Here is a 26,524-nt window from a genome sequence, read left to right as displayed (position 1 = left end):
AACAGAAGTTTGTATTCTTTTCCAGCCTCATTGTGGGTGGAGAGAGGGCAGGGCAGCTAGGTGCAATCAGAGGGTTAGACAGAGAGCGAGAGAAGGTTAGTGGAAAAGAAGAGAACTAAAAAGATTGCAGGTGCGTTGGTAGAATAGAGAACTGTGTATTGCTCGAATGGGAACAGGGAAGGGACTAGAAGGTAAGGATAAAGACTGATGAAGGTCGAGATCAGGAGGGGAACATAGGATATATTGCTGGGAGCGTTTACACCCGCACATTTCAGAAAAGCTGGTGTTGGTGTGAAGGATCCAGATGGCACATGCTGTGAAACTAATTGAATTGAAGAATGTTGTGTTGGGTGGTATGCTCAGCAATGGTGTGGTCCAGCTGTTCCTTGGCCACAGTTTGTTGGTGACCGTTCATGCAGATAGACAGCTTGTTGGTCGTCATGCCCACATCGAATACAGCATAGTGGTTGCAGCAGATGGCTGGTTTCACAGGTAGCCCTGCCTTTAAAGGGATAGGTGATGCTTGTGACCAGACAGGAGTAGGTGGTGGTGGGAGGGTGCATGAGACAGGTATCTTATCTATGTCTTTTATAGGGAAATGAGCCATGAGGCATGGGTTTGGGAGCAAGAGTTGTGTAGAGATGGATGAGGACAGTGTGTAGGTTCGGTGGGTGGCAGAATACCACTGTAGGAGGAGTAGGAAGGATAATGGGTAGGACATTCCTTATTTCAGGGCACAAACGATAGGTAATCAAAACACTGCTGGAGAATATGATTCAGCTGTTCCAGTCCTCGGTGGTACTGAGTCATAAGGGGAATGTTCCTCTGTGGCCAGACGGTGAGACTTCGGAAGATGGTTGGTGACAGGAGAGATAAGACATGGGAGATGTGTTTTTGGACAAGGTTGGAAGGGTTATCACAATCTGTGAAGGCCTCATTGACAACCTTGGTGTATTTCAAGAGGGACTGCTCATCACTACAGATGCCACAGTTGGCTAGGCTCTATGAAAGGGTCTTCTTGGAATGGAATGAGTGACTGCTGTCAAAGTGGAGGTATTACTGGTGCTTGGTAGGTTTGATATGGACGGAGGTGCTTATGTATCCATCTTTGAGGTGGAGGCCAGTATCAAGGAAGGTTGTTGGTTCCTACTTTCCCATTACCCTTCTGGTGTCAACCTTGGTTCTTTGTCCTTACCCTCTAACCCCTTCCCTGTTCTCATTCCAGCACCACACAGACCTCTATTCCACCAATGCACCCACAATATTTATACCTCTCTCCCTTTCTGCTAACCCTCAACTGCTCTCTGTCTAACCTACCGACTGCACCTAGTTGTCCTACCCTCTCTCCATCTCATCCCCGTATGCTCCCACAATCTGAACTCCACCATCCCCCACCCTTACCGTGCTATCTCCCGCCCCGCCCCCCCCCCCCCCCCTTCCATGCCTCAGCCTCCACCTTGCCACCTGCTTGCATCTCCCATCATGTGCTGCTGCTCATAGTGTGGCCTCAGCAGTCTGAGACTGGTTGCGTGCAGGAGTGCGTGTGCACGTTCTATTTCCGATGAAGGCCTTGTTGGCCAAAAGCTCATTTTCTGACAGTCTTTTTGTTATGCATATCTGCAACTCAGCTTCTCTGCTATATGGAGAGTAGCAACTATCTTTTTCATAATATTGTTACATTTCTCCCTGGATTCTCCACTGTTAATATTTGGACATATATTGATAGGTCAGATGAAGTTTTGTATAGCAAACTATTGCAATCAATTTCACAAGCATCATTACAGCTGAACTTAAAAACAGAGGTGAGATTACTCCATATGAATCTGATGTAAGCTGCTTTTGTCACAAGAGGTCTACAGTTTTCTTTCAGCACCTGTCTCATGTAAGTGATGGATTTTATGCAGAACTGTTTCCCTGTCAGGGCAACAGCAATGACAGCTCAATGGTACTTGCAATTTATATCCACCTAAGATAACAAGAACAGGAAAACTGTTTGCTGACAATGAGTTCATAAAAGAGTACATCAGTGATGCTGCAAATCTTCTGTGCCCCTTGAATGCAAATCAGTTTCAAGCAATCAGTCGTTCTCAGTGGACTGTACACTGCTGAATAATTACGATGACTGGTACTTTTACTGGCATTTAATATTAAAGTTAACGGCTTCATTGCATTTTACGAATCCACGGACATTTCAGGTACTGCACAGTTAGTGATTTTTTGTGTTTATGCTGATTTGCAAGCAGCTGATGATTTTTGACATATCATCTCAGAGAGACCTCCCACTGATGTGGATATCTTAAAAGCCCCTGAAGAAGCTGTTGATTCAATTGATTTACTCTGGGAATGTTTGGTGCCAGTGACAACAGATGGAGCACCTACTATGAAAGTATAGCAAATGGGATGTGTTGGATTTCTAAGAAAGAACCTGCGGTGCATAGAATAATCATTGAACAGCATTTACTGCATTATTGTTGTTGTTGTTGTTGTTGTTGTTGTTGTTGTGGTCTGCAGTCCAGAGACTGGTTTGATGCAGCTCTCCATGCTACTCTATCCTGGTGAAGCTTCTTCATCTCCGAGTAACTACTGCCACCTACACCCTCTGAATCTGTTTAGTGTATTCATGCCGTGGTCTCCCTCTAAAATTTTTTCCCCCTCTGCACTTCCCTCCAGTACTAAATTGATGATCCCTTGATGCCTCAGAACATGTCCTACCAACCGATCCCTTCTTCTGGTCAAGTTGTGCCACAAACTTCTCTTCTCCCCAATCCTATTCAATACTTCCTCATTAGTTATGTGATCTACCCATCTAATCTTCAGCATTCTTCTGTAGCACCACATTTCAAAAGCTTCTATTCTCTTCTTGCCCAAACTATTTACCGTCCATGTTTCACTTCCATACATGGCTGCACTCCATACAAATACTTTCAGAAACGACTTCCTGACACTTAAATCTATACTCGATGTTAACAAATTTCTCTTCTTCAGAAACGCTTTCCTTGCCATTGCCAGTCTACATTTTATATCCTCTCTACTTTGACCATCATCATCAGTTATTTTGCTCCCCAAATAGCAAAACTCCTTTACTACTTTAAGTGTCTCATTTCCTAATCTAATACCCTCACCATCACCCGACTTAATTTGTCTACATTCCATTATCCTTGTTTTGCTTTTGTTGATGTTCATCTTATATCCTCCTTTCAAGACACTGTCCATTCCGTTCAACTGCTCTTCCAGGTCCCTTGCTGTCCCTGACAGAATTACAATGTCATCGGCGAACCTCAAAGTTTTTATCTCTCCTTTATGGATTTTAATTCCTACTCCAAATTTTTCTTTTGTTTCCTTTACTGCTTGCTCAATATACAGATTGAATAACATCGGGGATAGGCTACAACCCTGTCTCACTCCCTTCCCAACTACTGCTTCCCTTTCATGCCCCTCAACTCTTATAACTGCTGTCTGGTTTCTGTCAAATTGTAAATAGTTACTTGCTCCCTGTATTTACCCCTGCCACCTTCAGAATTTGAAAGAGAGTATTCTAGTCAACATTGTCAAAAGCTTTCTCGAAGTCTACAAATGCTAGAAACGTAGGTTTGCCTTTCCTTAACCTACCTTCTAAGATAAGTCGTAGGGTCATTATTGCCTCACGTGTTCCAACATTTCTACGGAATCCAAACTGATCTTCCCTGAGGTCGGCTTCTACCAGTTTTTCCATTCATGTGCAAAAAATTCGTGTTAGTATTTTGCAGCCGTGACTTATTAAATTGATAGTTCGGTAATTTTCACACCTGTCAACACCTTATTCCTTTGGAATTGGAATTATTATAGTCTTCTTGAAGTTTGAGGGTATTTCGCCTGTCCCTTACATCTTGCTCACCAGACGGTAGAGTTTTGTCAGGGCACAATTAAAAGCAATCATCAGTGATGGAAATTTATGTAACTATTAGTGTTTGTCGTTATGTGGAAATTGTGTCCCAGGCATTAACCTCATTGTAAATTCGGAAATGGATCTTATGTAATACTCTTCAAAACCAGGACGTCTTTTCAGCTGTCCCATTAAATACTGCTCACTTATTTGGTAATGCAGGCTAGGAAACAGATTTGTTACAGAAGAAGAAAGTGCAGAAATGGTAGGGAAGAGTGTAGAGGATAGGGGAAGCAGATGGCAGACCAGCCCCTGCATCGATGCCCATCACAGTTACCTGCTCACGCGTAAGTGCACATCAGATGAGAAGGATTTCTGTGCGCCTCTAGTCTTGTAGCTTTCAGAATTTCCAGTTGCTTTAATCTCCAAAAATCCAAAAGAACCTTATTTTGCTTATTCCAGGAGACTGCACATAAATTGGCCTGTATGGCTATGTCTTGAACTACTTCAACAATATTATGAAAAGGATAAATGGCTACTCACCATAAAGATGACCCACAGAATTTGCAGACAGGCACAACAAGCGGCAGAAGTCTCCTTTAGAAAGAAAAAGGAGGAGGAAGAGCTCAATGAACTACTTCATTGTTACAAGGTTTACATCACTACTCTGTGGACTTGGATTCCACCTCGTAATGATAATACCACTTTTCAACGCCAGTGGTGGTGGTGGTTATGTATGTGATCAGAAAATTGACATCTTCGGCCTCACATTGGTCCAGCAGGTCCTGAAAAATTTCCATTGATTAGTGTTCACACACTCTTCGCAATAGCGAAGGTTGTGGAACTTCTCTGAGGCATTATAGCAAATATTCAGCTTGTTATGAACATCTGTTTCACCTCCATTGAAACACATGAACCACTGCCTCACATTACTCATGTCTGCTGTATCATTTCCCTAAGCTTAATGTGTGTAGTTCGAAAAGTGACGAGTATAAGATGGCCACAACAGGTGGTAATGGACTACCCCACACCACACCATTGGCGATTTTCTAATATTTTATATCAAACAGGAAATAAGTTGACATGTGAAAATTCCTAAAAAGTGCAGTGAAACAATTGTATTTTGCTGCTGTTAGCCTTTTTTGTAATCTTAAAAATAGTTTAAGTCCAGCATTCTATATGAATGTGACATGGCATGTGGTACAAACTGTGAGAACAGTCAAGGAGTGGTGCAAGGAACATTAGTGACACAGGGGACTAAAACAGTCGGCTGTCACTAAGCACTGCCTTTTGAATATAACCATGAAATGAATTTTGAGAAGATGAGTATCATGGCGCAAATGCCTGGTTTCTGTGACAGTGTAATTAGGTTTCTGTGACAGTGTAATTAAGGAGTCTACCGAAATGAAGATGCAGGAAAATCTACAAACTTTGGTGGAGGTTTCAGTTTAACCAAGTCTTAGGGTCCAACACTCCATTCACTAACACATTGCTAGCCAGCTCATCTACTACAACTGGAAAACAGAGAGAGAATATGTGTTTCAGAAAGTAGAAGTGTGCGCTCTGAAAAAGAAATGAACATCAAACAGCATAGTGGGCACGAGAAGTTGAACTTAGTTTTAACTATTGGCATAACACCAACACCACTTTACAGCCTCATTGGAGTTCCGGTAGTAAGTACACACACCACCACCTGCTGGCAGTGCCTGAAGAAGATTGAATTGGTCATTGAAATATTGAGCATAAAAATGGAATCAGCGACTTAACGTGGGACCACATAATTAATCAACAGGAAAAGAGCGCATATATCCAAAAATTACACTGCATCAACATAATCCGGTTCGGCCACTTAAAATTCAATGCACAAAATTTGAAGGCATTAATTTCAAAATGACCGTCACAGCATTACACAGAACAGGCATGCTGCCATACAGCAACACAGTGACAATCTTATAAATGCTTTTTAAATTGTGTTTGTTTAGTTATGCCAGTAATTTTTCGTTAAGGGTATATCTCATACCCAATTTTATATTGTGAATAATTTTTTCCCAGTCACATTAATGTGACCACTGCCTAAGTCTGATGTAAATGTGCAGTAACCGCTCACAGACAGCAGGTGGCAGCAATAGCAGCGGAGGGTATATAAAGCATGTCAGGGGAATGTATAAAATAGTGCAGCCGTTGTCGTAATGCAGATTCATTTGACATGGAGAAGGGTATGATCATTGGCTTTTGCGCTGAAGGTGAAAGCATTTCTGAAATAGCAAAGTCTGTAAACTGTTTGCATGCTGCTGTAATTAAAATATACCATGCATGGAAAAATGGTGCTATCCAAAATTGGCACTGAGGCAGCAGTGTGTACAGGCAAATCCTCATGCAACTGTTGAGAAAATGACCACCCAAATTAAAAAGCAGCTATTAACTGTCTCCTCGATGACCATTCAGCAAACATTGGTGTTTATGGGCCTCCACAGCAGGCTCCTGGTTCGTGCTGACTGCTGTTCATTGACTAAAAAGGCTGGAATTTGTATGCCTGTACTGAAACTGAATGTCCACTGAGTAGCGAGAGATGATCTTCTCAGATGAATCGTGTTTTATGCTCCATCAGATGGCTGTTGGCGTGTGTACGGCCCTGCAACAATCGTCAAAAGGGTCCATGCTTCCCTGGGTGATCTCGTAATTCTGGAAGGCGCAGTCATCAACACAAGTATGCATCTAGCCTTGAGGACCATGTCCACCCCGACATGCAGTTTGCATTTCACACAGTTTTCAGTGTGCATGCATGGTTCAAAGAGCTTCATAATAAGTTCACTGCATTCCCCAGGCCACTAAACTCCCCGGATTTCAACCCAATCAAGAACCTGTGAACATTTGGGATCAGATCCTCAATTGAGAAACCTAATGTAGTTGGCCATGGCACTGGAGTCAACATGGCTCCACATCCCTGTCACTACTTCCAAAACCTCATCGACACTCTCTCTGTACACCTGGACTGCAAAAGGTGGGTATTCAGGCTTTTGTCAGGTGATCATACATTTGCAAAAAATTAACCAGTTACATAATATTACATAGGTAATACAGGGTGTATACGACCCGGGACAACCGTGAATTCCGGGAAAAACCCGGGAATTTTTTCATCCGGGAGAAAACCGGGAAAAACCCGGGAATTTTTCGGAATTCCGGGAATTTTTCATTGTTTTAGCTTTCAGTTACATTTTTGTAATTTTGACTGCAGAATTGATTCTCTAGCAAAGAATGTTATTGTATCCTGCTACTGGAGAATGATACTGCAGCAATAAAATATAAACGAGAGGGAAATAAATAAAACTGTAGTGGCAAAGGAAATGTGCATTTTACGACAACAAAACACCGTGCACGCACAAGCGTCTACAGATAGCAAAAATATGTTAAAGGCCGTAGGGCGCAGACTGTAATTCTTCGTAACAATAAACTGCTTGCTATGAGCATGACGTCACAACTGTTCACATTAGGTTCGTTTGACCAGTTGCCAGCGGTCTGTTGCGCATGCGCATTTGACTCGCGTATAAGCAGTACCTTCTCTCGCTTCCCGCTTCTTGAAATTTGGCTGTTAGCTGCATCGGTAGTAGCAGCAAGCAGCCTGATGCAAACGAGAAAAATTTTTCTCGCGCGCACTAGCTGCCAGATTCGCGCTTGCACAGAGTTGTCTGAGTTGTAGTCGGGAGGGGGTTAGTCTCCACGTGACCCGTGTTTACGTTAAGTGATTCCGCTGCTTCTCTTCGTGTACAGCTCCCACGTCAAATGAAAACAAAACGGATTTCTGTGGCCGGGAGCTATCAAGTGAATTAAAATGCATTCACATAATTACAGAGGGCAAAAATATATTATTAATTTCAGTTTCTGATTTTATTTTCTTTCCAAGTTAGTAGCAGTCAAGCATTAATCGCCTTGCAGAAGAATGAAGTTATTTTTGCAAGTTTGCTAAAGAAATTCCGCAGAGGCAATCATTTTATTTGAAACGAAGTGTTTCATTTAACAGTTTTGGGTACTTCCAACTGTTCGGTGAATTTCAAGTGCACGTTATCATCTTCTGCCATGTATGGCATTATGCCATAATAAAGAACCAAACATGAGATCGTAGAGTACTGGTACTCCAAGAAAATTTACATCCCAAAAACCACACTGAAAAGCTTAATATCAGATGGGACCTACTTCATTGTGAATCTGGAAAAAACCAATGTGCACTTCAAGCCGAATTATGCATTTTAGTATGATTCACGAAATTTTGATGCCTTTTGGAGTATCCTCTGATGCCCTGTTTCTTTTATGGTGTAGTGTAAGCTCTCTTAGTGCTTTATACACACGAACATGCGGGCTTCCTACACCACTGCAGTTGCACACGCACAATAATTCGTTTTTGGCGCTCTCTGGCAACTGGTAAATCGAACCTATAACTAACAGTATTGCGAACGGTGGTTAGAAAAGCGTTACTTTCAAAGTAAATTTCTTTTTACGCAAGATGAATTATGTTAAGTGTGTGAAAGTGGGATGGATATCTAAGTCACAGAGCGTTCGAAACTGAACAGTTTGAGGACCAGCCACTTCAAGAATTTCGAGCCGAGGCATTTATGTCACAATTTTAAATTTACTGGCACATTTGTGTGATGTATCTTAAAGTATATCACACCAAAAAAAGACCAATATTACACGGGAATGCTTAGCTTTTCTTGTAGATATACGGTACTGTGTACATTAATGTAAACCGTTAACTTTTCCTCTTGTGTGTTCGCGCTATGTAACCAGTAATCTTGCTAGTGGCTGACTATAACACGTGTCCTATGCTCTGAATAGCTGCTGTCATCGGCTGGCGAGATCTCGTGGCTTGAGATATGACTCGGTTACGAAAGGACATCACAACCTCGGTTGCAACGCTCCGGAAACTAACAAGCTGTGTTTGGTGCAATTCGAATTTATACTTTCGTAATACGAAAATATGCAGCGTATATGCTGCTGCAAATCAAAGGTCTTTCCAAAACTTCTCTGCTCCGGCTTTTTTTTTTTTTTTTTTTTTTTTTTTTTTTTTTTTTTTTTTTTTTTTTTTTCAGGGAAGTTCTACGCGATTATATAAAACGTTAACCATTCAAAGGATTGATAAGTTTTACAGTTCCGAGGGAACTTTTTCTGTGCTAAGTGACAGTAGGTCGCTCGGGAAAAAGCATATTTTTTAAACGGGATATCCGGGAGAAATCCGGGAATAATCCGGGATTTTTTTTTCCTTGTCCCTGTATACACCCTGTAATATAGTCTAAAATTCTACAACCAAAGCATGGATATGTTCTGAGTGCCTCTGTTGGCCTGTTCAGTTCTACTTTAACAATGTAGTAATGTTCTTCTGCAGTAGGCAGCTGAGAAGAATGTCTGTTAGGCGTGAGGTGGGGAGTAGGCAAGCAGTCTTCCCCCCACTCTCTTCTGCCCCACAGCTGCCTGTGGTCTGTTACTGATTGAAAAATTTTACTGTTCTATATGACTTCATTGTCATTGTCATTTTGTTTCATTGTTCCCTGTTCATGGCATTACTGTTTCATATAATTTTCATGCACAGCATCAGTCTGAAAGAGGAAAATTCTAGTGAAACACATGCAGACATTATGTCCACATTGTAAGTGAGAAACAGATGATGTTGTAACTGTAAATCAAAAATGACAAAAAAGCATTTAAATAGTTACACGTGAGTACTAGTGTTAATAAATTATTGATGTAGCAATTGCTGATACCACGTACACACAGATAAAGAATTTGATCCATTTTATTTCGGAAGAATTGAAGTAGTGAGAGAAGTAAATACATTATGTTGCTCAAACCTTTTCAAGCCAGATACAGTTACAATGTTAATGTAATTATATTAATGAAAAATTATTATAAAATTGTGAGTATTGTTGTTTATAGCACACCAGACTCCCTGCTGCATTCCCGTCATGCGCGTTCTTCTAAGTTGCTGATAGTAGTTGTGCAGAGACATTAGTTTTATTTTGTAATTTAGTTTCCTAGTCTTTTACTGCCCCTTCTTTCTGTTTAATCACATCATCTGATGATGGCTTGCTATAAAAACTGGAACTGTTTACGATACCATTTGTGTTACTCAAGGCTGAAAAACTAATAAAAAATCATTGTAGCTTTAATTTAAATTAATAATATAAATGCCTGTTTATTAATAACATGTAACACCTTAAATGAATATCCTCTGTATAACAGTCATAATTAAAGATGGTATCATTGTGTGACATATTCTTAGAGACATTGTAGTACTGAAGTTAAGAGTTGGAGATTTGATACATGGTGACATTAGTGTAGTGAGATTTTGTTCAGGAGTGAGGAAGAGAGGGGATCCATGTGTGAAGAAAATAGTGTACGGAAGTCATTTCAGGGTATTATTAAAAGTGCATACAACAACATCATCAGAAATATAATTATACATGTTATAACCATTTTAGTCATGAGCTTGAAATTGCAAATTGTTCCAGAGCCCTGTACATCTTTGCTGAACTTGCGACATCTCTGCTGAACTTACGCTATTGTACGCACTGATTAATACCACAAGCCATGACATCAGAGTTGTTTTGTGGGTTCTGCAAGATCATATCCAAATTGAAAGAATCATTTTTTGTTGTAATCGACTTTGAAAGATTATTGTTCAGGTACAATTCTTGTATAAACTGCAGTTCTCTCTGTCATCTTTGTCTTGAAGCACTCTTAAATGGGTTACACAAATGCAATCAAGCTTGTATTAACAAAGTTATGAAAAGGATAGATTGCTACTCACTGTAAACATGACACGTTGAGTTGCAGAAAGGCACAACAAAAAGACTGTTACACATTTGAGCTTTCGCCCAAAGCTGTATTCAGAAAGGAAAACACATACACATTCATGCAAGCAAGCACAGTTCATGCGCACATGACCTCTATCTCCGGCCGCTCCAACTTTGATTAACTGAGACACTGATTTGTGCTGCTGGCTCTGAATTAATTTTCTCCAGTCTGAAAAATTTTAAGCGTGCCCAGCTAGAGCGACTGGTATGCTTAACTTTTACGAAGTTGTTATAAATTTTGTTCTTGCATATATGTTCATGAATACTTGTTAATTGTGCTCCAATATAGCACAGAAAAGCACAGCTGTGAGCACCATAGCACTGTAAAACAATTTATGTTGATCAATGAACTGGTGAACATAAAATGACTATGAAACTGGTGATGCAGAATGCAATTGGTAATTATTTGTAACTGTGTAAAAGTAAATGGTTTACGAGAGAGATCACCTGCACATCTCAGCAATGCCGTACAAGTGATAGTTATCAGCAGGGGCCATACAGAGAGTAAACAGAAGGATTTGCACAATGTGGCTTAGACTACACGCTGTCAGTGATTCTAGTTGTATATGAAATTTATTTATTTATTTATGCATTTATTTTACCCTCTCTTACACCTAACCAGGCATACTCAGATTGAACAAATTTCAGTTTCTACAGAACATTAAGGACATATAACGTGTTATACAGTATTAATGTTAAAGAAAGAAAATAGAGATTCTAACAGTAGTACAATGATAATTATAACAATAAAAAAAATAATTATAACAATCAAGAATAATAATAATAGTAGTAATGACTATGTATATGAAAGTAAACATATTTTTCTTTTATGAATGTCAGTCCTATTGCTAGTTGGGAATTTTCTCGTTATGTTCTTGCAGCTTGTGAGTTATTCTCAACGAGCAGAGGCATAAGACGATAGAATGGGGTGAAAGAGATGTAGAAGAGGTAGATAGGTTAGAGGAAGAGAATTAGAATGGTAAAATTCGAAGCTATGATGAAGAGGAGAAAGAAAGAGATGAGAGGGGCATAACAATGGTGGCTATACCGTCCCTAATATGTAAGTTTTGAGTTCTCTCTGGAACGTTGATTGGTTCTGGATAAGACGCAGATCACAGGGGAGCGCGTTCCATAGTCAGATGGCTGAGATGGAGAATAACACGGAGAAAGATTTTGTGTTATGTAAAGGTACAGCCAAGATGCTAGACGTATCCGATCTGGTGTTGCGGTTGTGGAATGATGATAGGTGTTTAATGTGGGAAGATAAGTATTGGGGGCACCAGTGGCTAAGAAATCGATGAAGTAAGCACATCGTGTGGAGATCGCGTGCCTTATGTGGGCGTATCCAACCTAGCTGGGAGTATGAAGGACTGATATGATCATACAAACGTATATTGCACACGTATCTAAGCAAGCATTCATCACTAGCTCGAGGCATCTCGAATTTTCACTATTTGTGCCGTGTTGAACTACATCACAGTAGTAAAGATTAGGCAAGACTAGTGTTTGGACTAATTTTTGTTTAACATGGGTTGGAAATATTTTTCTAAATTTTTGAATTGCATGTAGGGAGGAGAGCGATTTCCGGCAAGCTGTGACTGTTTGTTCTTCCCAGTTTAGGTGTTCATCCAAGATTATTCCTAGGTCTTTTACTGTTTTTTGGTATGGTAGTTGAGTACCATTGAGGAGTATTTGAGGGACTGTTTCGCGAAAGTACCGGCTGATTAACTTTGGATGAGATATAAGTATGACCTGGGATTTCTTGGGGTTTAGTTTCAGACCTGGGTTCTGTACCCATCGAGAAACAGAGCAAAGATCTGCGTTCATACTCGCTACTGCGTCAGCAATGTTCTTGGGGCTTGCACTTATGCACAGTTGGATGTCGTCGGCATATAGATGGTAGTTGCAGGAGTGAATCACTCAAGAAATATCATTAATGTACAGTGAGAAGAGTAATGGACCAAGGACGGAGCCTTGGGGAACTCCAGAGCGCACGTTTTTCCATGATGACTTTTCCGACCCACAAATGACTTGTTGACTTCTGTTTTTGAGGTAGCTGTCGAACCAGTGTATTGCGCTGTTTGAGAAATTCAGCTGTTTCATTTTAATTAGTAGTATATCAAAGTCAACTGTATCAAAAGCCTTGCTAAAGTCAAGCAGTGTTAGGAGGGTAGCTTCACGTCTGTCCATAGCATGTTTAATGTCATCAGTTACTTTGATTAATGCAGTTGCTGTACTATGGTGCTTTCGAAAGCCTGACTGATATTTGTCATAGATGTTATGAGTTTTGAGGTAATCCGTCAGCTGTTCATGGACGATGTATTCTAGGGCTTTAGATATTGCAGGTAGTATGCTGATCGGCCTGTAGTCACCTGGTGACTTAGGGTTGTCAGTCTTGGGTATAGGTTGAATTAAACTATGCTTTCACTCAGTAGGATATGTACTGATGACAAGAGACAGGTTGAAGATGTCTGTGATAACTGGAATAATAGTGTCTACGATGTTCTAAATCATGCCAATGCTCACTCCGTCATTTCCTACTGCCTCGGAAGAGATTCTCATAATTGCCTTGTGTACTGTGCCGCTAGTGACATGTTTTAGGAAAACTGGGAGACATTATTCTTCTTAGGTGTTTAGCATTTCTACTGCTATTCTTCCTTTTCAGTGGAGTGTATTTAACTTTATAGTTACTGAAATTGGCTTTTTAAGAGAAGTTATCTGTAGATGTCCAAAAATATGCTTAATTATTTGGCGTACATAGTGGTTATAATAAAACTTTCATTACTTGAGCCAGTGTATATGGAAAACTACTTACTGCACCCAACTTTATAGCAATGATGTTCACACTGTGCGCTGCAGGATTTGCGTTGTTAGTAGCGTTAGTGTCCGATTTGCTGTTAGGTGCTGGTGCTGGTATGCTGACATAGGGTTCAATCACAAGAATCAATATGCATTACAGTTGCAGTAAACATGAGTCTAGACAAGGTGAACAAGGCTTTACTCATAGAGCTGTTTTACCGAAACAACAGTAATAGTGCTGCTGCTCTTCAGGAATATTGAAGCATTGCTCCTGAGGGCACTTGCTCACTCATTAATGCATTTGGAGAAAACTGAATCATTGGCTGATACCTCCAGATTGTGTGGCCACCAAGATACCTGATTTGAGCCCTTGTGAATTTTGGCTGTGGTTTTGCCTGATGGTCAGGGTTAATCCACAGGACACCAACAGATGTTGAAGGTTGAGGGTGAGCATAGCAAGGTAGGTAGCCAGCATCCCACCTGAAATGTTTCAGGCTGCAGGTGAGCAATCTTTAGTGTGGTTCCAGGCTGTTATGGATGCAGATGGTCATCACACTGGGCGATGTTCATAACCTGGAACATAACTATGGCACACAATCAACAAATATTGTCTTCTCTTGCGGAAATTGAAACGTGTTGCTTTCAGTGGTTTAGTCATTATTTTTCTTCCACTGTTCATGTGAGCTTTTTCAAGTAGTGAAAGTTAATTATAACCATCTTGTAATAAGGAAGCAGGTCAATCACAGAAAAGTATTCACTTTTAGTTTGATTTTTTGGAACAAAATTGTTATGGAGCATCAAACTTCCAGCGAAACAAAGGAAAAGATAAGAAGAGATAGTGGTTTCAAAATTAAAATCTTGACTGAGAATGAGTCTCTCTCTCTCTCTCTCTCTCTCTCTCTCTCTCTCTCTCTCTCTCTCTCTCTCTCTCTCTCTCTCTTTTGTGTGACGCGCGTGCATGCAAGAGAAAGAGGAGATATGGATGAAGGACAGTTTGTGAATATGTGTGGGAAACAATATGCCAGAAAGAGGTGACATTCAAAACACATTTCTGACACTGTTGCAGAATGTTCCCCTGCCTAGTTGTGTGGGAGAACATATTTTAACCTCTAGACCATACAGTGTTGCGTCATTCACTTCACTGAAAATAAATTTCTGTAACCCTGACCAGCTTTTTGACAGACAATTACTTTGCAAAATTGTTAAGGCTTTCGTGGCCACTTGTTGACAAACTGCCTATTGGCTTCTGTCTTGGGTTCTTCGGCCGACGTTCATCTAATGATTTTTCTGACGTTTCACCAGCACGAGTGGCTGGCATTGTCAAAGCTTGTCAAAGTTTCACCCTCCATTGCCGGTGGTGAACTGGAGCTGAGCTCGCGGCTGCAGACTATATGTACCTGGCGCGCCAACGTCCAAGGGCTTCTCTGCGGTCATTTCCGGTGCGGTTCTCCTCTTGCTACCTGCGACGGTTGTTCGCTGCAGTGCAGGAAGCCAGGATCCGTTTACCTTAAGGCTTTCCTCTTTCTTGTTCAAACTGTTCGCGTGTTTTTGTATTTCCACAGCTTCTCTGAACATGCGCGTGTGATAGTGCTTCTCTACAGCCAGAACTTCGTATCGGTGAATTTTATTACGTGGTCGGTCTCATTCAGTGCGTGCTCTGCCACGGCCGATTTCTCCACGTGCCCCAACCTGCAATGTCGCTTATGCTCTATGATCCTGGTGTTAATGGATCGTCCAGTCATTCAGACATAAACTTTTCCGCATGTGCATGGTATATGGTATGTTCCTGACATTGCAAGTGGGTCTCTTTTCTCCTTCGCCGATCTAAGACACTCTTTGATCTTCCTTGTCGGTTTGAAAATCGTCTTTACGCCATGTTTGCGCAATATACGGCCGATTCTGTTTGTCACTCTTGGAATGTATGGCAGAAAGGCCGTACCCGACATTTCTTTTTCTGGTTCCTTAATTCGCCGAGTGTTTGGCTCTGTTACACTTCTAATATAATTTGTGGAGTACCTATTGCTCCTCAGGACAGTTTCCAGGTGTTGCATTTCTCGTTTGAGGTGTTGCGGCCCACATATTCGTCCTGCTCTCGTTATGAGCGTACTGATCATGCCTCTTTTCTGGCTTGGGTGGTGGTTTGACAGTTTGTGCAGGTATCGGTCCGTGTGTGTCGGTTTTCGATACACGCTGTGTCCCAGGTTTTTGCCGCCCCTTGTGACCAGCACATCTAGAAATGGCAGTTTCTTGTCCTTTTCTACTTCCATGGTAAATGTTATGTTGGCATGGAGGCTGTTCAAGTGTCTTAGGAAGTCACGGAGCTGTTCTTCACCATGGCTCCACACCACGAAAGTATCATCGACGTACCTGTACTACACCTTAGGTTTGCAAGTCGCCGAGTCCAGTGCCTGTGCTTCGAATTGTTCCATGAAGAAGTTGGCCACCACTGGACTGAGAGGACTATCCATGGCGACGCCTTCCAGCTGTTTGTAGAAATCGCCATTCCACGTGAAATAGATCGTGGTGAGACATGCACGGAAGAGCTTTCTGATGTCTTGCGGGAAAATGGAACCGATGTGCTCCAGAGCGTCACTGAGTGGCACTTTCATAAATAACGAAACAACATCAAATCTGACCAGGATGTCGTTTGGTGCAAGTTTCAGTTTCTGCAGCTTCTCAATGAAATGTCCTGAGTCCTTAATGTATGTGTTGGTCTTCCCCATGTGTGGCTGGAGCAGAGAGGCCAAGTGTTTTGCCAGTTAATATGTCGGTGAGCCAGGAGCACTAACGATCGGTCTCAGTGGAACATTGTTCTTATGGATCTTGGGTAATCCATACAGCCGAGGTGGTAGGGTTTTTGTGTTATGCAGGTTTCTCTGTATGTCCACCGGCAGAGAAGACGCCTTGATTAATCGATTCGTATTCCGAGTGATACGCTGCGTCGGATCTGCGCTTAGTTTTCGGTACGTTGTCGGATCTAACAGGTCTCGGATCTTTTGCTCATAATCTTCGGTCTTCATTACGACGGTCGCGTTCCCCTTATCGGCAGGCAGTACCAATATACTCCTGTCGGCGTTGAGATTCTTAATGGCTTGTACCTCATCTTTCTTCAGGTTGCAAGCTGGTGGTTTTGCTCGGAGCAGTATCCTGGCTGTTTCAGTGCGTATTTCCTCTGCCCTTTCACAAGGAAGGGTCCGAATGGCTGCTTCGGTGTTGGCAATGATGTCCTCCATAGGTATAGTTCTCGGGATGATACCTATGAAGGACATCATTGCCAACACCGAAGCAGCCATTCGGACCCTTCCTTGTGAAAGGGCAGAGGAAATACGCACTGAAACAGCCAGGATACTGCTCCGAGCAAAACCACCAGCTTGCAACCTGAAGAAAGATGAGGTACAAGCCATTAAGAATCTCAACACCGACAGGAGTATATTGGTACTGCCTGCCGATAAGGGGAACGCGACCGTCGTAATGAAGACCGAAGATTATGAGCAAAAGATCCGAGACCTGTTAGATCCGACAACGTACCGAAAACTAAGCGCAGATCCGACGCAGCGTATCACTCGGAATACGAATCGATTAATCAAGGCGTCTTCTCTGCCGGTGGACATACAGAGAAACGTGCATAACGCAGAAACCCTACCACCTCGGCTGTATGGATTACCCAAGATCCATAAGAACAATGTTCCACTGAGACCGATCGTTAGTGCTCCTGGCTCACCGACATATAAACTGGCAAAACACTTGGCCTCTCTGCTCCAGCCACACATGGGGAAGACCAACACATACATTAAGGACTCAGGACATTTCATTGAGAAACTGCAGAAACTGAAACTTGCACCAAACGACATCCTGGTCAGCTTTGATGTTGTTTCGTTATTTATGAAAGTGCCACTCAGTGACGCTCTGGAGCACATCGGTTCCATTTTCCCGCAAGACATCAGAAAGCTCTTCCATGCATGTCTCACCACGATCTATTTCACGTGGAATGGCGATTTCTACAAACAGCTGGAAGGCATCGCCATGGATAGTCCTCTCAGTCCAGTGGTGGCCAACTTCTTCATGGAACAATTCGAAGCACAGGCACTGGACTCGGCGACTTGCAAACCTAAGGTGTAGTACAGGTACGTCGATGATACTTTCGTGGTGTGGAGCCATGGTGAAGAACAGCTCGGTGACTTCCTAAGACACTTGAACAGCTTCCATGCCAACATAACATTTACCATGGAAGTAGAAAAGGACAAGAAACTGCCATTTCTAGATGTGCCGGTCACAAAGGGCGGCAAAAACCTGGGACACAGCGTGTATCGAAAACCGACACACACGGACCGATACCTGCACAACCTGTCAAACCACCACCCGAGCCAGAAAAGAGACATGATCAGTACGCTCGTAACGAGAGCAGGACGAATATGTGAGCCGCAACACCTCAAACGAGAAATGCAACACCTGGAAACTGTCCTGAGGAGCAATGGGTACTCCACAAATTATATTAGAAGTGTAACAGAGCCAAACACTTGGCGAATTAAGGAACCAGAAAAAGAAATGTCGGGTACGGCCTTTCCCAGAGTGACGGACAGAATCGGCCGTATATTGCGCAAACATAACGTAAAGATGATTTTCAAACCCACTTGCAATGTCGGGAATATACCGTACACCATGCACATGCGGAAAAGTTTATGTCGAAATGACTGGACGATCCATTAACACCAGGATCAAAGAGCATAAGGAACATTGCAGGTTGGGGCAGGTGGAGAAATCGGCAGTGGCAGAGCACGCACTGAATGAGACCGACCACGTAATAAAATTCGCTGATGCGGAAGTTCTGGCTGTAGAGAAGCACTATCACATGCGCATGTTCAGAGAAGCTGTGGAAATACAAAAACACGCGAACAGTTTGAACAAGAAAGAGGAAAGCCTTAAGGTAAACGGATCCTGGCTTTCCGTACTGCAGCGAACTACCGTCGCAGGTAGCAAGAGGAGAACCGCACCGGAAATGACCGCGGAGAAGCCCTCGGACGTTGGTGCGCCAGGTACATATAGTCTGCGGCCGTGACCTCGGCTCCAGTTCACCACCGGCAATGGAGGGTGAAGCTTCGAGAATGCCAGCCACTCGTGCTGGCGAAACGTCAGAAAAATCATTAGATGAACGTCGGCCGAAGAACCCGAGACAGAAGCCAATAGGCAGTTTGTCAAAATTACATTGACTGGAACACACCAGGCAGCTTTACGTAGTTGTTTTTCTGGGCCAGATTGTTCTTCTAAGGATGTCTGAATATTTGCCTTTACCACAAAAGATAAAGTATATAATGCTAATTATTCAAGAAAATACTTCATTAAGCACCTATGTTCAGTGAAACACTGGGAATATTTTGAAAAAACTGTTGAGTGTAAAAACTAACACTCACAGTGCTCAGTTATACAATGCAAGATAGTTGTTTTGTTCAAATTCGACAGCCAGAGAACAATTATTAGTCACACATGTTGGGATAAGGTAGTTAAACTTTCGATATTTTAATGAAAACATATGTTTGGATATCAAAGTTAAAATAATTTTGAAGCTTACTGCAGAACTCACAACTCACAGTTCTCTTGAAATTAATCACACAAGTATGATAGAAGACATAAATAATTACATGAAATGAAACTCCTGTGCAGAAATTTGATTATTATAAGAGCAGACCAACACTGACCTTGTGGCTGAAATGCCGAATAGTAAAATATACGTGAAAGTAGTGGATACAGTCCTATCGGAACTTCACTTCATAGTCTCTCTTTGTAAACTGTTAGTCATTTCAATTGTAATTTGTGTTTGCCATGTCCTGAAAAGTATGTGTAGTGAAATTAGTGTAGAACTAAAGGTGAAGTGCTGGGCTGCAAGTCTTCTTGAAGCTTTGTGAGGAGGCTTTGTGTCCATCTTCAAGCAGCTGCCATTTCTGGTTTTCAGCATCTCTGTGACACTCATTGACAAATCAAACAACCTGTGGCCATTAAAGCTTCTTTTCTGTGTACAAGAGGCACCCAAAAGCACCAAACTAATTTTTTATGGTCAGAGCTTTTGTAGTATTGCATTTTGCCACTAGTAGCACTTAAAGTGTACATTCCAGAGTTATTAAGCCAAATGCCATAGCTGAAGGAATTCAGGACCAGTTTAGGCAGAACTTATAGTGATAACTACTTAGTGTGTTAGTTGTTTTTGCAATAATGGACAGTTGGAGTGATGAAATTATGCTTTTTGCTCAGAAAAAGGTAGGACAGAAACCCTTGAAATGTTGAAAACAGAATAAAAGTACAATGCTATGGGGAAAGCTGAAGTGTTTGAGTAATTTTCCCATTTCAAAAATGGTGAAATGTCAGTTGATAGCAGACGTCATTCTGGTTGCCCTTCTATGGCCTGAATGCTTGAAAATGAAAACATTCATGCAATCTCCAACAAAGTTCGACAACATGCCATTGAAGAAATTGTGGAGCTGTCGATAGTGACCTGGAGTTAAATGCAGCAATTTGCGACAGAAGATTTGGAAACAAAAAAGGTGACTCCCTAATTCATGCCACGACTGCTGACTGCTGAACAAAAACAAGGTCGCATGGAAGCATGCTGTGCTTGGAAAGGAGAGCCCTGAAATGATCCAAGCTTTTTGTCAAAAATTATCACAGGTGATAAAACTTTGTGTTGTACTTTTGATCCTGAATCAAAGTGAAAATCAAGCCAGTAGAAGACTTAAAGTTTTCCTCTCCCCAAGGAAACTCATCTGGTGAAATCAAACATTAAAACAATACTGACACATGCCCCCCCCCTCCCCCCTCTGATGTGAGAGGAGTCATCCATTCAGAGCGTATTCTACAGGAGTGGACAGGCTTTCTGCTTGGAAGTTTTGAAAAGATTGTGCAGTGGAAGTGGCCTGGTTTGTGGCAGTTGGATGACAGGCTTTTCCATCATGATAATACCTTTTCTGACACACACCGCCATCTGCATGACATTCTTGACCAAAAATTCACAAAAAATGAATTTAAACATTTTTTTGAAAATGGAATAAAAGATCAGACAAGTGTATTAGTGCAAGTGGACAGTAATTTGGAGGGTATTGGAGGTTGTGCTTAAAATGTAAATAAACAGTTTGGTTTCTTTTGGTTACCCTGTCCTATGTGTTCAGTACCTGCTGATAATGCTATTGTGTGTAAAATATACACGAAAATACTGGGTATGAGCACATCAGAACTTCACTTTGAGTGTGATTGATTGTCTCTCTTTGTAAACTGTTAGCCATTTCAATTATAATTTGTGTTTGTCATGTCCTGAAAAGTACATGTAAAGAGATTACCGTAGAACTAAAGTTGAAGTGTTCGATAGCAAGTCTTCTTGAAACTTTATAAGTAGGCTTTGCATCTCTCTTCAGGTTCAGGTTTTTCAGCATCTCTGTGACACTCACCAACAAATCAAACAACCTGTGAGCATAAGTGCTTCTTTTCTGTGTATATGTTCAGTACTGCTGATAGTGCTGCTGTGATTTGCACAATTTTACATTCCTGAATATTTGAAACAAGTTGCTAATTGTTGCACCACTTTGAAATTCTGTCAAAATATGGCTAAATATGTGTACAGCTTTTTTCAGATAGCACTTGATTATAGATAAATGCATCATCTGAAAATGTTTGATGTTACTGTTATTATTATAATCTGTCAAGTCACTAATGTATAACACGAACAGCAAGGGTCTTATTGCACAGCAGAGAAAGTGGTATACAAACTGATTTTCACTCTTATTGATTCCTTGTGAGTAATATGTTGGTTTACTATTCTTTTGTTGCAGACATTGCGGCAGTACAAAGAGACACACAATGAGTCGGAAATACTTATGTCTGCCCTTTCTGCAATGCAAGATAAAAATGCGCATCTGGAAAACAGCCTGAGTGCAGAAACCCGAATAAAGTTAGATCTCTTTTCAGCATTAGGAGAAGCGAAACGACAGCTGGAAATTCGAGAAAGTAAGTAAAGAGTGGTTTGTATAGAATGTGAAAACATTTTGCTACTTTACTGTATGTGTCTTCTCATCCCATTAGGCTTTCTTGATAAGTTCTATTTTGGGAATACCACATAATATTGTTGGTTGTTAAAAGCATTTGACTGTGTTCTTAAAATATTTTTGTACTTTGAGATGAAACATAGTTCACACCGAGAGTAACTATTTCGAGGGAATGAAATATAAATGTCAGATATACTTTGCATTTATAGAAATGCAGTATGTTTCTATAAGGAGGCAGAGTTGATACTGCCATAGTTTCAGGTTTCTTTTGTGATTTAAGTGTGAAACATAAATAAAAATGAAAAATTAAGTAATTATCAGTAGAAGTAATTGTTGCTACTAGAAACAATGCTTGTGTCCTGTATTGAGCACAAGAAGTCTTAGATTATTCCTTCCTGAGCTCTGCTTTTAAACAATAGGGAATTGTTTAGAAATCTTTGCTGAGATAATGCAACAGATGTAATGGAAGAGAAAATAACAATGTGTGTATCAGGAGTTCATCTGAGAACTGTGTGTAGACCTCATCTGAATAATACTCAAGAATCGGTCAGTCTGATTACCTTGTAAGTTACTTGGTCCTTAGATGCATGCTTCTAGAATTGTTCCAGTGATTTAAAGTATGATATTTCAATTACTATATGGTCACATGTTAGTTTCACCTTATATTGCATCCCATGATTGTCATAATGCGTAAGGTATTCAGAAAGTAAGTTACACACATTGTCCTACATTAAGACCATTGCACAACAAGAGCATTGTCAGAAGAGACAGAGTTGCATGTAGACACAGTTCTACTGCAGTTCAGATAACACATGCATCACATTTTGCAAGCGAAATAGTATGACAACTGGAAATTACTTTAGAGTTGTAGTATATAGGACAGTAGGAGTCTTTTTAGCAGCACACAGATTCACATCAAAATTCTAGTGATGTATTTACCAAATGCAGTGCTTCATCCAGCTGTACTGAAATGGTTCCTACCATTTGACCAAGGTGCACAGATTAGTGTGATACTGATTATGAAGGAATGACATGGACCACAGATAAGTGTCTAGGTGATGGAGGAACTAATTCCCAGCAATCACAGAGTGACGTTATCATGGGTATTGCGCTGCGAATTGCATCTCAACAGGCAGTACTCATTCCATTGGCAGAGCTTGTCTACAGAATCGTAAATTGTGCTCATGCTGCGTTCTGTCTGTCACCTGCTCACAAAGGCACAAGGTTTATGAAATCTCTGATCTTGCTTGAGCATTACTCCATAGAAGACAATGATTTCCTAGGCCACAACATTATGGACAACTACGCACGGGTCCATCACTTCGCACCTGCAACAAAGTGAGTGTTTTTAGAATTTGAGCCACAACTTGTTGCCTCTGCAGAAGAAATTCGAAGTTGTACTTTCAGCAGAGGAGGTTACGGCAACCTGACCAAGTAAACAAGAGATAGGAGCCATGAATTGTGAGCACCTGTGTCAGGAAGTAATAGAGAATGATGAAGAAGAAGTGTGTTGATCTTTATCACCAATCTCTGCCACCACTTGAATGTGCTAAGAAGGATGGACTGGGGCGACTTGGATTTTGGCCACAGTCATCAAACGGTAACCCAGTATCTGACTAACACATGTACAACTAACTCCTCTGCCAAGTATAATGCCTTGTGGCAGGAAAGTCAGTTGCAGAACTTCACACTGATATGTTTCCACTGTTTTGTGCATGCCCTGGAAATGTGCAGTACTGCAAGAGAGATGATGTATGTTCAACATTTGCTATGCCACAGGTCATAACCATCATCAAAAGTCATTTCATGCCAATCAGCTGCATACCATTCTAGTCGATCTGTGCGGCAAACCTCATTGCCGTACTCCTGAACTCATACAGCTGTTCCGTATTGCCAAACAGAGATAGTAGCTGGTCACCTAGCTGCTGAATTCAGGAAAACTATGTGAGGCAACCATATATGGAGATGAGGATGTCACAGATGAAAATCCTCCATGAATGGCAGTTGCCAAGATGACAGGAACTCTCTCTGTGGCCAACCATTCTGGGGTCTAGTTGACTCGGTTTTTTTTTTATGTCAAATTCTTATTGTTGCCACCAAAAGAAGACTGCTTGTATGTTTCATGATAAGCAGTTGTGCTGAAGATTACAAACAGGAAATACGTCCAGCTGATAGTAACATGTGTTGCAAGAATAACTATCAATCAACAGAACAAACATGCCTTCAAATTCGCCATTTCAGCAGAATGCAGTGATATTAGTCTAGGGTGAAATTTCTTGCAGGCTTCACGAACTGTCAAACTGTGGAAGAACAGATCTCCAGCTTGATGAAGCTATTCTGACAAGCATACTTAACAAATCTGTTTGCATGGTCATCCTCCGCAGCAAGGACAGAAATATTTGTTTTGTAAAAAAAAAAAGAAAAAGCCTTTTCTTGCTGCACTGTATTTTATTTCTCCCAGATGTGTTTCATCTTTTTCACTTTAAGACGTCATCAGTAGTATCTAGAATGATAGAGTTCTGTTTCAATATGTATAGTTATGTCTCTTTTTTTAAATAAGTGATTACTTACAGTTCTTCGCATTTTTGTTTGGCATCTGCGTTTCCTCTCATCTGATCACTTGATGGAGTTCTGTTTATGAAACAGAAGAATGTTGTTATGTTCTGAACTTTTTTCATCCCACTTTTCATCTTGTTTGTCCTTATAGTTGTAATGCACTATCAGTCTTCTGTCAGGTAGTTTTAGATATTCGATCAAATGTGTATAATTAGGGACGGAAGGTTGATGGTGCCAGCAGGCAACTTCCTGTTCTTCTGGCTCCTCATCAAACCAGAACAGGCATCTGAAATCCAAGCATCCAAAAGTACCTCTGGAACGGTGTGGGTCAGGAAGCCAATTAAGATCGCAATCAATCCACGATTGTTCTGGAGCAGTCTGATAAATTATATCTCACTGGAAATTTTTTTGAACAAAGACAGGACATGTGATGCTTTTTTCACCATATGGGTAGATCAGACAAATGCTAACAAAGGTCAGTTCATTGAGAGAATAAACATATAATGATGTCGATAAGCTTTCTAGAAGTACCTGGGAATAATGATTAATACTGCATATACCCATTACAAAACTAAACTGAAGTAAAATTATCACGGCTACCGACACCATGCACGTTTATTAGGGTGGTGAAAGTATGAAAATTCATTGCAGTGAGATAAACTTACTAGGTATGTCAGTGGTTGTATTGATTTTCTGTCTGTCATAAGAACAATAAATCTCTCTCTCTCTCTCTCTCTCTCTCTCTCTCTCTCTCTCTCTCTCTCTCTCTCTCTGTGTGTGTGTGTGTGTGTGTGTGTGTGTGTGTGTGTGTGTGTGTGTGTGTGTGTGTGTGTGAGTGTGTGTGTGTGGGCGCGCACATGTACTTGCAGTTTGTGGTCAGGCTTACAGAATTGGTATCTTAATCATGAAGCCTCATATAATACCGTCATTTTTTTATTTTTATTTATTTATTTTTTCCAGATGTCATTCGAGCTCAAGAAAAAGAAATCGAACAGCTGAAATGCAAGATTGCACAGGTTTTAGCAATAATGCCCACTGATTCATTTGGACCAGAGCAGCCTAGTTGCCCTGGAACATCAAAACTGTGTGTAATAGAGACTCAGAGCTCGTGTGTCACTTGCAACGTCTCTAATTTAGATCCGAATGCTACTGCTTATACGCCAAAGAACAGTCTTATAGCTTCCACTAAAGGGTGAAATGTGATATGAATGTTTTGGAATTGTCTTTTAGCAATGTCAAATTCTTAGTGTCTTTATTCTCACAATTTTTGTGTTGTGAACAATCACAGTAAAATTCTTGAATAAGTACTACATCATTCTGAAGAAATGGAAGTTATTTAATACTAGGAAAGCTTTTTATAACATCAGTTACCAAAATCTGTATGTCTTTTTTATTAGTTTTTTTCGTTATTTATACTTAAAGAGACTGCATTTTGTTTGAACAGCTGTAAATAATTTTGTAAGAATTTATCTTTTTTTCCATTATTTGCACTGACGATAGATCATTTGTTTTTTTTTTTTTTTTTGCAAGAATGGACTGAACTTTTCTATGTTTCTTTTTATTAAATTTTTCTTTGCATAAAAGAGTATTCTCTTTTTCTTATGCAGAATATCCATACACAGTACACAGAATGTTTATCACAAGATGTAATGTATATTTAATTCGTCCAATTGACTTGAAGTTTGATGCTTCAAATTTAGGGGCAACTGTAAGCTTTGTCCAACCAACATTTGAGATGTAAACACACTCAGTGTTCTCTTTGTTGCACAATTCTTTGTCTGATGTGTAAAGAATTAGTATCTTTGGATTAAACTCTTGATCATCATCATATGCTTATTACTATATCTGCAAAACTCCCAAGTGCAAATACAGACCACTGTGGCAAAGTTATAATTTCGTATCCAAGAATATTGATAATGGAATCTATTAAGAACAATGTTCACAACACAACTGATGAGATATATTTTTTCATTGAAGTTTTTGGTAGGTGAAGAAAGAACTAATTTTTCACACATATCTGAATTTCAATGTAAAATTGGATTTGGTAGTAAAAGTGTATAAGTTAACATGTTGAAATGAAACATATTCAGGTAAAGTACCAATAAGTAGTTTATGTCTTAAATTACAGTAGTTCAGAACAAAAATTTGCACGCTGCACATTAAGCGTTTTTATTTATCTTGTGCACTGAGATGTTTTTCACCTTAGTTGCAAGGCATCTTCAGTGGGTGTCAGATCAGCATCTGATTCTTTATTTCTATGTAAAACAGCTTTCTGTCAGGTGGCAAACTGGTTGAAAGTCTGCAGATTTCCCTGTGGTCACTATTTTCAACATAAACCATGTTAACTGACATTTTCTGTATGTCTTAAATGTCCAGTGTATCGGACTTAATACATTGTTTAGGGTATTTATTATGCCTGCTTCATTGTGGAAGTTTTT

The 26,524-nt window shown here is 40.6% G+C and overlaps 1 protein-coding gene across 1 annotated transcript in view; it reads left to right on the top strand.

Annotated features, from left to right (window-relative positions):
• LOC126190621 (macoilin) overlaps positions 1-25,912 on the top strand; it is a 178,980-nt gene extending 153,068 nt beyond the window's left edge. Inside the window, exons 13-14 of the mRNA XM_049931034.1 lie at positions 21,318-21,492; positions 25,047-25,912. Of these exons, the coding sequence (XP_049786991.1) occupies positions 21,318-21,492; positions 25,047-25,282 (411 nt within the window). The 3' untranslated portion in view covers positions 25,283-25,912. The remainder of the gene's footprint in view (positions 1-21,317; positions 21,493-25,046) is intronic.
• Positions 25,913-26,524: the final 612 nt, after the last annotated feature.

Source organism: Schistocerca cancellata, chromosome 6 (genome assembly GCF_023864275.1).
Source record: "Schistocerca cancellata isolate TAMUIC-IGC-003103 chromosome 6, iqSchCanc2.1, whole genome shotgun sequence".
NCBI classification, from domain to species: domain Eukaryota; kingdom Metazoa; phylum Arthropoda; class Insecta; order Orthoptera; family Acrididae; genus Schistocerca; species Schistocerca cancellata.
Note: the sequence above shows the minus strand (reverse complement) of the source record. Positions and strands in the feature narration are given on the sequence as shown.